The following is a 14197-nucleotide window of genomic DNA, read 5'->3' on the forward strand; positions in this document are numbered from 1 at the left end:
CCTGTAATGAACAGTCATTATGTAGGTAGTCATTTCCTTTTGGGAGACTTTGAGACTCAACCCACACTCTCACCCTGCAGTTTGCAGAAAAACTATTTAAAAAAAAAACATGAGTGCACTTTTATAGTCTTTCTTTATGCTATTTCTTCTGTGCCACACTCGGAAACATTCCAAAAAAGAAAGCAAAACAATTGGACACATTGTGTTGCAAACAAGTCTGTCTCTCTCTCTCTCTCTCTCTCTCTCTCTCTCTCTCTCAGGCCACAGCAAGAGGCACAATGGGAAGCCAAAGTGCAGGTCTAAGCGAGCCTGTGAATTAAACATTGAGCATGGCATGAGAGCAAACACACACACACACACACACACAAAACACTCAAAGCTTCCTGCTTCCATTAGCCTGTACAACACTGAGAAATGACTGAAACACAATCGCACTGAGAGACAGTGGCGAGAAACATCCGCACACGTTACTGAGAATTTTCAGAGAAGCAACCTTCTAAACACAAACACCCACACACACACACACACACTTACAAACACACACACACAAGGCCTCAATCAAAAGCCCTAAACAGCCATTAAACTTTTAAACGGAGCCTATTTTGACTGAAACCTTGTTCAGCACACTGTGAGGAAGGGCTCAAGCTTTCAATAATTGACACCAACGTTAGCGCAGAAGGGAAAACAAGGGTAGGGATCGTGTGTAGTTAAGTCACACCCGAGCAGCATCAGAACAGAGCCGTGTGAGGAAGAGATGGCGGTCAGGGAGACATTCCCAAGGCTCTGTGTAAGGGCCGCTAGCTGAAATTAGTGGTCATGGGTGTTGTGGAGAAGATTCGTATTTTAGCATGGAGGGGGTTGGAAATGAGCGATGTACAAGCCTTACTTTGTCGAGCTGAAAAACATGTACACGATTTGTCTACAAAAAGAAAAGCCAAACTAAAATTAGACATTTCCCCTAACTCCCAAGTACTCTTTTTGTCTGCCTAAATTGAGAAATTAAAGGAAGTATCAATTTTTTTTTTAATCTAACTGGGAAATAAAAGGTTTTGCAAACTGTTGCTTTGAAAATCTGCTTTGAAAATCTGGCTATCTGCCATGCAAGCATCTTGAACACTTCTTCATTTTTAAGGCTTTAGGTTTCTCGGGCTCAGAAATGTTCCTAGCTCCGCCCCTAGCTGCTCAGCCCCATCCCTTTTCCCTACAACGAAACATGTATATACATGCACATGCCCATGATTTGACAGCTGCGACTTGCCCTGTTTAGTCTCGTAGCAAGTGTATCAGTGACGCATCAGATATTAAACACTTCCCCAATCGCGAAACGAAAGATACATGCTTCTCATTTACCTTGTGACTCCTGTGTTATTGTATTTTCAAACACCGTCTGTCTGAGAATTTTCAAAATGGAGCGTGATCATATGACTGCATGACGCAAACATCTGAGTTCGTAGAAAATACAACCCACTAGAAACTCACTGCTCCTGAGGAGACGTTCCCCGATAAACTAATCCAATCCAAACAGGTCTTTCGTTTCAGCAGACGTTAGGAGGTCGTGTTAAAGTTAAGGCCTCATTATGCTTAATGCGTAGACGATGTTCGACTGGCTTCTACGCACAATATGGGGTAAATGCGGCGCAAACACACATCACGAGAAGACGTGACGGATGAACATGGTAAGCGACCAAGCCCATGATTGGTCGTTACAAACAAGCTGATTCAGTCCAAATTGGACAACGTTGAGGAGTGGTAATCGTCTTATAGTCGTGGATATTGTCATGAAACTTTTATCAGCGCCACCTGCAGTACGGGAGCACTCATACGAGTAAGGTCCAATAGGAAACCACAGAGAGTATGCTGGCCTGGAAACTTATTAAGCTTTATGGTAATTTTCAGCAACGTTAGCTAGCTAAGCTACTGCTTTCTTATCATAGTTCCTACTACTTTTTGCTCAAGCTAGCTTGCTATCAAAATCTGTGATTTCATAACCAACTATGAGAGAGTTGAACATTTTGCGTGTAAGGAAAATGCCTGCTGCCTTTGCTGATTTATTTGTAGCCTACACCATTCACGCATCAGGTATCCCTGCTTTTGTTATTATAGGATAAGTAAATGAAAATAAAAATAATTCTGGGTAATATATTTCACACGCTGTTTAAAATGAAGCCTTGTCAGTTTTATATCTGTTTTCCTTCCTGAAATGGGCGATCAACATCTGTCAAGGATTAGTACCAATTACATTAGTCATCGTTCGCATCCGATTACATCGGCAGATAGGAGAAATCGTTCCCTAAGCACTCCAAAGCTGATTAGTGGAGGAGTGTTGAGAGAAATTACAGTCTTGTCATTTGTCCATTGAACCGCTAGGAAAAACCTTGAGGCTGGTCATTTGGGGGAGTGTTGGTGGATCTGCCATGATCTAAAATGACAACAGCAATAAATGTGACCCTGCCATGATCCTTTTCCCGCTGCTGAAGGATCTCAGCAGATGGAGGCTGGAGCTGCTCCAGCAACGTGTCATCGTGGTGGATATTCGATAATGGCAACCTGGTTTGGGAAGAGTTGTAGCTATAAATACTGCAGGAGAGCCCTGTTGGCCTGCACTCCACTCGCTCTTAACACTCGCACAGCTGGCGGTCTCTCTCAACCTCGCTCCAGATCCCATGAATGAGATCACTGTACTGCAGTTGTGGTATCAGAGAGCTTCTTCAGTGTGTGTACGTGTTTTTATGTCCCAGCCCAGGGCACTGATCTTGAACCAGATAGCTTCTCCATTTTCTTTAAGAGGTGATCATCTGCGTGGTTCAGGAACAGGTACAGAGAGTCGTATCCCCTCTGCTGAGAAATGGAGCTGTAGGGCAAGTCCAGACTTTGCAAATTCTTAGCACAGATAGATAGATAACCTCTGCCCTGTTTTTCCTGTGCTGTCTCTTATCGGTGAGGTAGCTTCACCACATCAAAAACATCAGCGCTCACCACCCCCGTGATTCTCACAGCATGCAGGCAGGGAGGGGAAAAGAAACCTTAAAGCCACATCCGAAAGACACTGCGCATAAAGAGAGTCTGTCCAGCTGTGAATAAAATTCAAGTCAAAATGCTTACCTGAGCTTCCCAACTGTTTATAAAATCTGTACTCCAAGTGAAGCTGCGGTGCCCTGGACTTAATCGGTTCCTGAAAAACAAAAACAAAAAAAAAAACACTAATCATAAAAATGATGTAGGAAAAAAATGTTCACTACATCTGGACAATTAATAGTTTAATCACAAACATGATTCTTGGCAGCAATGGTTAGTTGTTGAATTCTCAGTTCTGATTGGTCAGAAGGTGTTGATTAATTTTCTCTAACAGCACCTCTCACCTCTGAGAGGATTCCCAGCTGCACAGGTTTATACTAATGCGCTCATTCTAATACGTTATCTTGTCTATAGTTAAAACTCGTTCATGTCGACGATCTACACTGTGTGAGATGTTTATTTAACATTTTTGGAAGGAGTCTCCAGCGACAGCGCTTTGGAACAGTCAGAGGTAAAGATGTAACTTTACATTTCTTCAGGACAGGGGAGTTTACTTTTACTTTGCCATTTCTCACTAACATGACAGGCTGCTAACGTGACAAACTTCAAGAAAGAGAAAAAAAGAGTGGTGTTTATAGCTACTATAACACAAGTGATAACAGGAACTAACGTGTCATACAGAAGTTCTGCAACCATAGACGTAACTAAAAGAATGTTGTCTCGTTCTTTAATGAGTAAAAAAAATAAAATAATTAGTCGTTGGAAAATTGCTGTGATATAAGAGGAATAAAACACTTCAGACATGGTGTTATAGGAAAATACTCAACTTCCCAACCTCCGCTTGGTCTGAGGCCACATCACACCACCCTGTTGTTGATTATTTTCCTAGTGTTTTATTGATGAATTCAGCTAAAGTTTTCAGCCTGTCATATATCTATATCTATATATATATAAAACTTTATAAACACATTCCTTCTGAAGGAAAAAAAAAAAACCTCTTCAGCCAGCATGATGCATCCATTTTGACCACGAAGCAAAATAAGCCATTATGTATTTATCGTTATGCTTTACAGTGCGGAAAGACTTCAAGCAGAAGTAAGGAGGAAGAAAGAGAAAGACGAGTCGTCTTTATCCAAAGCAGCGTAGAGCCACCTCCTGCTGCTGAAAGAGAAATGACGGAAGACGTTACGTTTTTTTGTAAACACAACTTGCAGGAAGTCGCTCAGACAGAAGGAGTGTTTCCATCCATTCATTTTCACACGCTCTAGACAGCGTTTCTCAGAGCGGTGTTTAAGGAAACATCACACAATTTCCACATCACCCCTAAGTGGATGTTGTTGTCCTACGCCGAGAGGCCGGAACGACTAAAAGACGTTTCGGTGGGTACATGGAAATCCTGATAAGCAATATTGATATCATCTAACAGGCTCGGGATCGGACAGTGACGTCCGCGAGGCAAGCCAATAAAGCTATTTCCAGCGCTCTAATTAAATCAATACAGGCGCATTAATGTCATAAACATGCTGGCAGACAGGAACTGACTCACACACCACTATGTCAAAGTTCTAATGGCTCAACAGCAGTGGTGGTGGTGGTGGTGGAGGTGGTTGTGGCGGCCTCCCTTTATTTGTCTCAGAACTTGAGGAAAAAAAAAAAAAAAAAAAAGCTTGGAAAGCGTTCCAGCGGTTAATGGAGTGTATCACAAAACACACTGCGCAATGCTTCTAGCAGCTGTGCTGGGTCTCAGGTTACACAAGATCGGCTGCTCGGCTCCGACACGTCCCTCTGCTGGGACCGAAAACGCGTCTGTCTGTGCGTCTGTCTGTGCGTCTGTCTGTGCGTCTGTCTGTGCGTCTGTCTGTGCGTCTGTCTGTGCGTCTGTCTGTGCGTCTGTCTGTGCGTCTGTCTGTGTGTGTGAATTCACCCCAAAGATATATAACCTCCAGCCAGAGGTTTCCGTTCCTGAAGAGCTCAGGCAGATTTAAAATGTTCGTGTTGTGACACAAAATATTACGGTTTCGCTGTATTAATCAGCCAATTAGACAGATATTTTGAGAACGCCTTTTCTAAAAATCTCTTACATCATCAGTGATTCCCGAAATCCATATTAATTCACTTGAGCAGCTCGGTATATTTTATATTATATTACATTTATCATCACTTTTTTTTTGTTTGTTTGTTTGTTTCCAGTAAGACTGGGAAAATATGATGACATCATCAATACTGTGATAAAGTCACAACGCACTGTTCAGAAATATTGCGAGTATCTTTTAGAAAATAAGCACAACCTCTGACAGGAAGCAGCTGACCTGATGATCTGATGGCTGACTTTTGTAGTGAATCTTTTAAAGTACAGAATTTTCAGAATATTTTTAAACAAAAATTTCACACCCTTTCAGTGTACAGACATTTTTAAATTTATGTTTATGTTTTGGTTTGTTTGTTTTTTTTTGCTGGTGTAGTTTGAAAGCGAACCTACACGTGGTGATAGATATCGTGTATCACAGAAATGACTTGATATGATATTTTGGTCACATCAGCCTGCACTACTTTTCCAAACACTGAACCGTGACACTGGGCAGCGCACTGGAGCTTTTTAGCTAATAAATTTATTCATTACATTTATCCATCCTTGAGAGTGATTATTCGAACATGAACAATGGCTTCGTTTACATGTAAGATAATTCAACCGTAATAAACAGACTCGAAGTGTGTTTGGACATCACGCATACAATTCATACAGCTGAACTGAAGCCAGTGCTCGTTTAATAATGGTGAAATAATATTTAATAATATGTTAAACACAACAATATTCATCATGAAAACTAGAACTGAAAGAGTGTGTGTGTGTGTGTGTGTGTGTGTGTGTGTGTGTGTGTGTGTGTGTGTGAGGCCCACGCTCACGTCCAGACCTAAACTAAAACTGGATTATAACAATCACAATTTAACCCAGTAATTTAACCCAAGGCTAGGCTTAAACTGTTACACACTAAAATAAGCTCCACCCACCTCGCCAAACGCTCACTCTGCCCTGTCTGAGTGACCTCTGACCTCTTCTGGAGCCACCGTTCCTTCAGCGTGACAAAGCGGATTAGTGTTTCACCTACCACTACCATACGACTACCCATTCAGGCCGTCACTCTTTCAGGACGAGTTTAAAACAAACACTTGAACGGATTTGTGTTGTGAAAAGTTGAGGGAGGAATGTAGTAAAAATGCACAGTACTGGTTTTGTGTGTGTGTGTGTTTTTTTGCTGATGTTTTCCTACGGCCAGGTGATGCGTCACTCTTGCTGACTGGAACAGCAGAACTGAACAGAACCCGAGCCACAGCTTTACATGAGGACCATCAGCATGTTTTATTAAAATCACAACTGTGCACTTTGTGCTCCCGCACTAAGCTCAGGGTTTTGGCCTTCATCTAATTATTTTTTTCCCAAATGAAATCTGTCTTACAAGGGCAAAATGGTGTTCACTCGCATATTTATACAGAACACTACTTATCTTTGAGACCAACTAAAATATATATATATATATATATATATATATATATATATATATTTTTTAACACTGAACTTTCTAAAAACCTGAACTCACAGCGTCTAATGAAGGTGCATGAGCCAACATGTTTCATTTCTTACTAATACAAATAATGTGGAAAATTATGTAGAAAATTATGATGATGATTAAAAGAAATCATCTCAGAACAAGTGCACTACGTAGCTGAAAAAAATAACCCAGTTTGGAAACCTGCCTTCCAGTCCGGAACGTTTCTTTATACTTGGCCTCTTGTCTGTGATTTTACAGCCCCGCCCCCAACGCCTCTTCACATCCTCATCAATCATTCTGAGCAGTAACGTCATGTTTATAGAGCTGTAACTTATCTTTCGAGTGCGTTTAAAACTGAGGTCATGACAGTCCTAGCTAATGCTAGATCTAGCTGAATCTAGCTGAAGTTTTGTGGGTGGAGCTTTGTGGACATGGGTGGAAATGGGGGCGGGATCAATAAGTAAAAAAAAAATTAAAATAAAAAAATTCCAATCTTATTCAACTCCACCCATTTAACTGTCAGACTTTTTTTTCCTCCACAAATAATACCACCTTATAATCATATAACAATGAGAATATAATGATTATTTTCCTATAAAAGCATGTCCTGGAGTGTTTTATTTCTCTTATACACAGCAATTTGCCAACAATTAAAATTTTCCTATTAATTAAAGAATGACACATCATACGTTATCCATTTATAGTTACGTGTGATGTTAAACATCTATAAAACAAGTTAGCTCCCTTATAGCAGCTATAAACAGTTGTTTCCTCATCAGCCTCTCTTCTCTTTTTTTTGTCTCTCCCTTACTGTTCAGAAGACAAAAAAGCAGCTTGTCATGTTACAGAGAAACCGCAAAGTTTTTCAAAATCCAGCTTCACCTCTGATTGTTACTGGAGACTCGTTCCATAAACGTTAAATAAACGTCTTCTTACAGATACCAACAATTACACATATATATTTTTCATTCCGATTATGTGGAGCATCCCTGGATAGAAACGATAAGGTACTAGAACGAGAGCATTAATGTAAACCTGTGATTTGACTTGCAGCCAGAACTGCTGTGTTTTCGAGTCAGTCGTTTGAAGATAACTGTAAAAGCGCTCTAGGTTAAGACATTACTGTAATACTGTAAAATTCCATTGACTCAGTGTGACTCAGGGAAGATACTGTTTACTATAAATAGCATATACAATGCTAACACTGCTCCACCCCATAGTGCAAAGTTTTACAATCAGTGCTGAATCATGATTAGAGCACCTCATTCGACTTCTGATTTCCAGCGTGAACTTGCTCTCATTCTCATTACTGACATTACAGCACATTTCCACAGAATCCTTTCGCAAATCAGCTGTCTGACGTCCGACATTTTCTCAGCTAAAGCTGTTCACGATGCTCGCCGTTAACATTATATGTGAAGTTTTAGATCTTACACTTCGTCGTAGACCTGTTTAATCTCAGTTTTCTTCATTAGACAGCTTTTCTGTGACGTTTCCCAGTAAATAAAATACACTGATGTTAAACATTAGCTAACATTGAACAAGAATTGATTGATTTTATTTCACATGAATGAACTCAAAACACTCGCCATTCACCGTGATAAAAAGTGAAGGCTCTTGTGCGAGTCGAGAGCATGTAAGATAGTGGGAAGGGGGCGGGGCTTCCAGGACGCATCAGGTTATTCTGCGCAGATCATTCCGGTTTGTGGAACGATCTGGCTCAACTCCTGTTTTATTATGGAGAAAAAGACTGCCGTATTTTTGAGCGATATCTCATGCTAGTTTACGCCGATGTTTTGGTGGCGCTCCTATGCAAAATACGTAACGTCTGGTGATATAATCTGTGATAGACGTTATTGGATATCGTAGCAACATAACACTGGTGATAATATCGTCATACTGTACGAGCTTAAATAACACTGCAATTAAATACATTTTTAGAAGAATGGAAATAAATTACATAAAAAAACAGCTTTAATCAGACTGAATAATTTGTAGACTGAATAATTTGACGTGCAGGTTTTAAACCTAAAAAAAAGGCACACCAGAGCTACGGTTTGTCAGTGAGTTTGCCACCCAAGCGCCTGCACATCAGAACAGAGTTCAGGCTTCTCCACAACATGACGAGCTTCCAACGCTCAAAAACAATGGACAAGCACAGAGCGGCCTGCTCCTGAGATCTTAAATCAAAGAAAATGTGTCAGGGAAGCGTGTGAGGGAAACGTGTGAGGGAAGTGTCTAAGCCACGTTGAAATGTGACATAATTCAATTCGACAAGAAACGTTTCAACGCTGAGAATAAGAGAGTGAAGCGTAGAAGCGTCAAATCTGATTGAACAAATCGGAACCAGGCATGAATAGAAAAGAAAAGCAAAAAACAGGATTTGATCATAGGTTTCCCTACAGCCGTCTCCAGAATTATTGGCACCCTCGATACCTTCATCTGGGGTGGCTTTTTTTGTTGCCGCAAACAGATTTCTGTCAAAGCTTAAAACAAACAAAGAAAAACAATAGTCCAATTAGAAAACATTGGATAATTTATTCGTACTTGGTGACATCCCTGTTATCCAGCAAGTAAGGCTGTACACAGTTATGTCTGGAATTATATCAGGAGATACGATGGCAAATACATAGATGGATGATATGGCCAAAAATATCATATCACGCTACATATAGACACTTCTACTGAACATGATATGCTAACAATCCATCAGCAAAACAATACAAAGCAAAAAGAAAAGTGTACTGCGATACAGCTGGTGATGATATCGATGACTGCTGTGACACCGTCTCTTTCTACTGTGTCTTTAACATAAAAGAAAAAACATGAAGTGTGATATTTCTGCTATTTTCCCCCGCAGTCACTTTCAGTTTCATACCAGAAGCTGTCCATCACGTCAGCGCCTCATCTCCGACGTCTGATCGGCTGATGGAGGAAGTCTAATCTAGACATCTAGCCTTCTATCCATCTATTCATCTGACACAGTAGAGGAGGAAATCAATAAGGAGAGACAGGGAAAGGAAGAAAAGAAAAGTAAGGAGTGAAAGACTAATGAAGGGAGAGAGGGTTTAGTAAGAACTGACATTGTGTGGCACAAGCCTGGAAGAGAGATGAGCAAGCTAACAGAGAGCAAGTGTAGGATCTCTGTGTCGTGTACACACACACACACACACACACACACACACACACACACACACACACCAAACAAACGAATACGCTCACACAGACGTCAAACAAAGCAACATGCTCACATTACAACAAAGTAGCTCTTTGGAAACATTACACAACTGGGATCTCCTGCTTAAATGGGTGTAGTACACGCACACACATGCACGCACACATGCGCACACGCACACACACAGGATTGCTAACCTATTTGGGTGTGTCTACGAAAATAATTCTAATAATTTTTTTTCATATTCTAATAATAAATAAAAAAATGACTATTTGAAAAATTTTGGACAAATTTTTTTTTACATCCACGCAATCTCTTCACATTAGAGTTTGGAATTCCTATTTTTTATGTCACAAAAAGATATGATACATCAGAAAAGTGTACTGTGGCATAAATTATCATGATATCGATATTATGTGGTTATATTCCCAGCCCTAACACACACTCTCTCTCTCTCACTCACACACACACACACACACACACACACACACACACACACACACACACACAGCGTTTCCTGTCGTCCACTGCAGTCAGCTTCTCCCCCACTGTGAGAACGAATGCAGCTGAACCCAAACTTGATGAGAAGTGGAAAACAAAGACGACCTTTCAGTCGTGTTTCTCTCTCCTGGCCCTGACTGTGCTTCTTATTTCACATACACGCGCGCGCGTGTGAGAGAGAGAGAGTGAGAGAGTGAGAGAGAGAGAGAGAGAGAGAGAGAGAGAGAGAGCGAGAGAGAGACGAGCATGATAGTACCTCGTGTGTGTGAGATGAGTGTGACACTGACTCTCACCTTTGCTCCTGCTACAGCGATCTCACAGCTTCTTTAAGGTTCTGAGCTCGCTAAATGGAGCATGATACAAATACCGGTCCAGCTGTTCGAACATGGAGGTCAAGCACTGCACTCAGGAAATACACTCCATGTAGCGCATAACATCGCGCCCCTAAACTTCACCCAGCACCTTAAAGGAACGGCACTTATGAAGTACATCGACTAGGTCATTGTGCCATTTTGGGGAGTTTCTAATGCGATCACGGTCTAGAAGAAAGGCGACTGGTTAAGACGGACCAATCACAGTGAGAAGAAACGATGCCGCAGTGCTCACCTAACTGAACTGCTCACGCACACTTTTGCATTCTCACTGCTCGCTCCACACTCACGAATACCTTTCCATGCTCACAATTCATAATACGTTTTAATTAACCGCGCTCGCTGATGCTGATCTGAGTGCTCAGGTCAGCCGATCTCGCACTCTCTATTAAACGCAGTTTAATCGCCGTACATCAGCTAACTAACAAACCTAAAGCAGGTTGATCGTGGTGAATTAGAGAAGGAAAAACACAAAAATTAGGATTACAAAATGCTCAAAGATGTACTACAGACTTTTTCATAGGTTTGTAGGCTGCTAAAGGTGGCGGTGGTTATTTGTATGTTGCGTCGCGATGTTTTCTTGAAAGATTCTGCAACAAAGAATCAATTACTAAAAAGGCAATTCTCAACTAACTTCTTTCTTTTTTTAATTCTATCAATTCTGGAAAAACGTACAGCTACTCAATTTCCGGAAGTGGTGTTTACATTCAAAATTCAAGCGATGGCAAAGCGGACATTAGGGAAAATGTTGGGTTTCATGAGGCTGACTTTACAAGACCTGTTCTGCTAATGTAAACACGACTGATATGAAAAATCACATCCGGCGTTTCCTCACAGAGCTAGCGCAAACAGGAAAAACTGGTGTAGCTAACCAGAGAACCCTTGAACAGGCAACTCGTATTGAAGTTGGCACCAAACTCTGATAAATAAATTGAAAACAACATTTATTGCTAAGGACCTGTGCCCTTAAACAGTCATTTAAAAAAAAAAAAAAAAAAAAAAAAACGAGGCTTTCATTGGACCTGAGGTATGATAATCTATCCCGGAATTTCTTTACATAAATGACCATACTGACACTGTGAGAGCTCGAGTAATGGAGATGAATCGAGAATCGTTTTATAATCGAATCATGAGGCAAGTGAAGATTTTTTCCTAACCCTAACAGTTAGCAGTTTTCCAAAAAAAAAAAAAAAACGGTCAGCGTGTTCTTGAGTCCGTGTATTTAAAACCAAGTACAACCCCAGCCTTAGAAAAACGTTTTGCAAAATATCTAATCACACACGCACACACACAGTGATACTAAAGTCTGACATGGGAATAATACTTATATCCTCCTTTGTTAGGCGATGTCTGTAAGTGTGTAAGAGTGTGTGCGAGTGTGCGTCAGAGAACACACTATCAGTGAAAATCCTGCTCCGATGCCAAGTTCCCTGACGGCCGTATCCCACAACACACACCAGCTTTATACAACTCCAATAAAACTCGCCAGGCAATAAAATATTAAGTAGCCCTTTAAACTATATGAACTGTTAAGTAGTTGGGAAAAACAGGAGGAATATCAGAACCCAGATTCCTCAACACACACACACACACACATACACACATACACATACACACACATACACATACACACACACACACACACACACACACACACAGACACACACAGACACACACAGACACACACAGACACACAGACACACACACACACATAAACAGCATGACAGCAGTGAGTGAAGCTCATTAGATAGGTGATGATTCCTAATCCAACATCTCGTAGCCTGTAGCCATGTTTAGTTGACGCTTGGTGCAGTGGAGCAAAGTTTCCTGGAGATAAAAATGGATTTCTGACAGCTACTTCCTTAAAGCCTGGGCGTCATTCCTGCTCGTGTTTCAGAGCACAAGTTTACGACTGAAGGACAGCACTTCGAAAGAGGGATCAAGCTAACAACGCTAGGCATGAGTCGTTATTAGTGATCACGAAATCATAATATGGAATCAAAATGACTGCAGTTACGAAGCATCACAGCTGTGACACCATTTAATATCGTCAAGCGTTATATAACACAGCGGTGGACAAATTATAAATTTATTAGCTTTCTTAAAAAAGTGTCTGATTGCATTTGTGGCCCAGGAAGTCATTAGCCAATCAGAATGGGGGAAATTTTCATCTGTGAAACTAGACAGTGTAGCATCAGATTCCTGGTTTTGGCTAACAGGATTGCAACCTGATGCACTGTTCTGCTGTTTTAACTCATCCAGCTCAAGCTTGTGCATTCTGAGATGCTTTTCTGCTCAGCACGGATGTACAGAGTGGTTATTTGAGATCTTGTCATCCTGCACCAGTCTGGCCATTCTCCTCTGACCTCTCTCACCAACGTGGCGTTTCCGCTCCGCAGAACTGCCGCTCAGTGGATGTTTTTTGTTTTTCGCACCATTCTGGGCAAACTCTAGAGACTGTCGTATGTGAAAACCCCAGGAGATTTCTGAAATACTCAATCCAGCCAATATTTTCCCCATTCTTTATGTGATGTTTGTCATGAACATTAACTAAAGCTCTTGACTGATTGGCTGACTGGATAATACATACCAAATACAAACATTTGTTTTGCGAAAGTCAAAGACTTTTTTTTAAGCCTGCTTGTCCAACGGTCGACTACGACTTGTGAAACTAGTGATTTGTCCACTGGTGCATAACATAAACATCTAAAAATAAAACACGGCGTAAATGACATGGCATGGATATATTTAGAGGCCTGGTCCTACATCGAGCTACAAGAGTCCTTTGGAAAGGCATGCTCTATTAGAAAAAGTAGATCCTAAATAATTAAAACACATAAATATTCAGAGATTTGATGAGCACATGAACAGTGAAAGTCGTTCTAGCGTCTACTGGTTAGTCAGCGTACAGCGTTCCTGTACACAGATCCCTTTTTGTTCATTCAGACGACGATTATCACTTCCTCTTACAACACTGTTTTGACACTTTCACTGATTACAAGTGATACATTATAAATCTGTCCTTCTACAAAAAACTATACACACACAACAATTCATTCTCAATTCCTACTCAGCCCCTGAGAGGCTTGCAGGTAATTTATTGCAAGCTTTGCAATCGCCCACTAAGATGCTGAGCAAGCAAAGCTTTAACTCCGTTCCTCCTACCTCAGCGATTTACGCACAACAAGAGGAAAGAAATCAGTGAGTCACTCGTGCAGTAAACATGGTTTCTTCTGTCTATTTACATCTCCAAATAACACTCCGATCATGTTTATAGAAAAACCTGCTGTCTTAAATGAGACCTGCTTGTGTACGTAATAACGGAGGTATTTCGTCAATTCACAAAATTATGTACTCCCTTCCCAAAAGAAACTATTGAATATACATCAGAACAAAGCAGATGTACAATTAAGAGGAAACGACTATGGATAAAAAAAAAAAAATTATATATTTAAGTAAAACACACTGTGTGTATATTTGTCCATCATAGGTTTTTTTTATTCATGGAAGTTCAAAACAAAATGGACTCTTTGCACTTTTGAGTGTCTTGAGTGTCAGAATTAGAGCTTATCCTCAGGTGTAAATGC

The 14197-nt window shown here is 40.7% G+C and overlaps 1 protein-coding gene across 3 annotated transcripts in view; it reads right to left on the bottom strand.

Annotated features, from left to right (window-relative positions):
- Nucleotides 1–14197, bottom strand: part of csnk1g2b (casein kinase 1, gamma 2b) — a 37897-nt gene that overhangs the window by 11442 nt on the left and 12258 nt on the right. For all 3 annotated transcript variants that reach the window (XM_026928353.3, XM_026928351.3, XM_026928352.3), the window contains exon 3: nucleotides 3103–3172. In XM_026928353.3, the coding sequence (XP_026784154.1) occupies nucleotides 3103–3172 (70 nt within the window). The remainder of the gene's footprint in view (nucleotides 1–3102; nucleotides 3173–14197) is intronic.

Source organism: Pangasianodon hypophthalmus, chromosome 8, assembly GCF_027358585.1.
Source record: "Pangasianodon hypophthalmus isolate fPanHyp1 chromosome 8, fPanHyp1.pri, whole genome shotgun sequence".
Lineage (NCBI taxonomy): Eukaryota > Metazoa > Chordata > Actinopteri > Siluriformes > Pangasiidae > Pangasianodon > Pangasianodon hypophthalmus.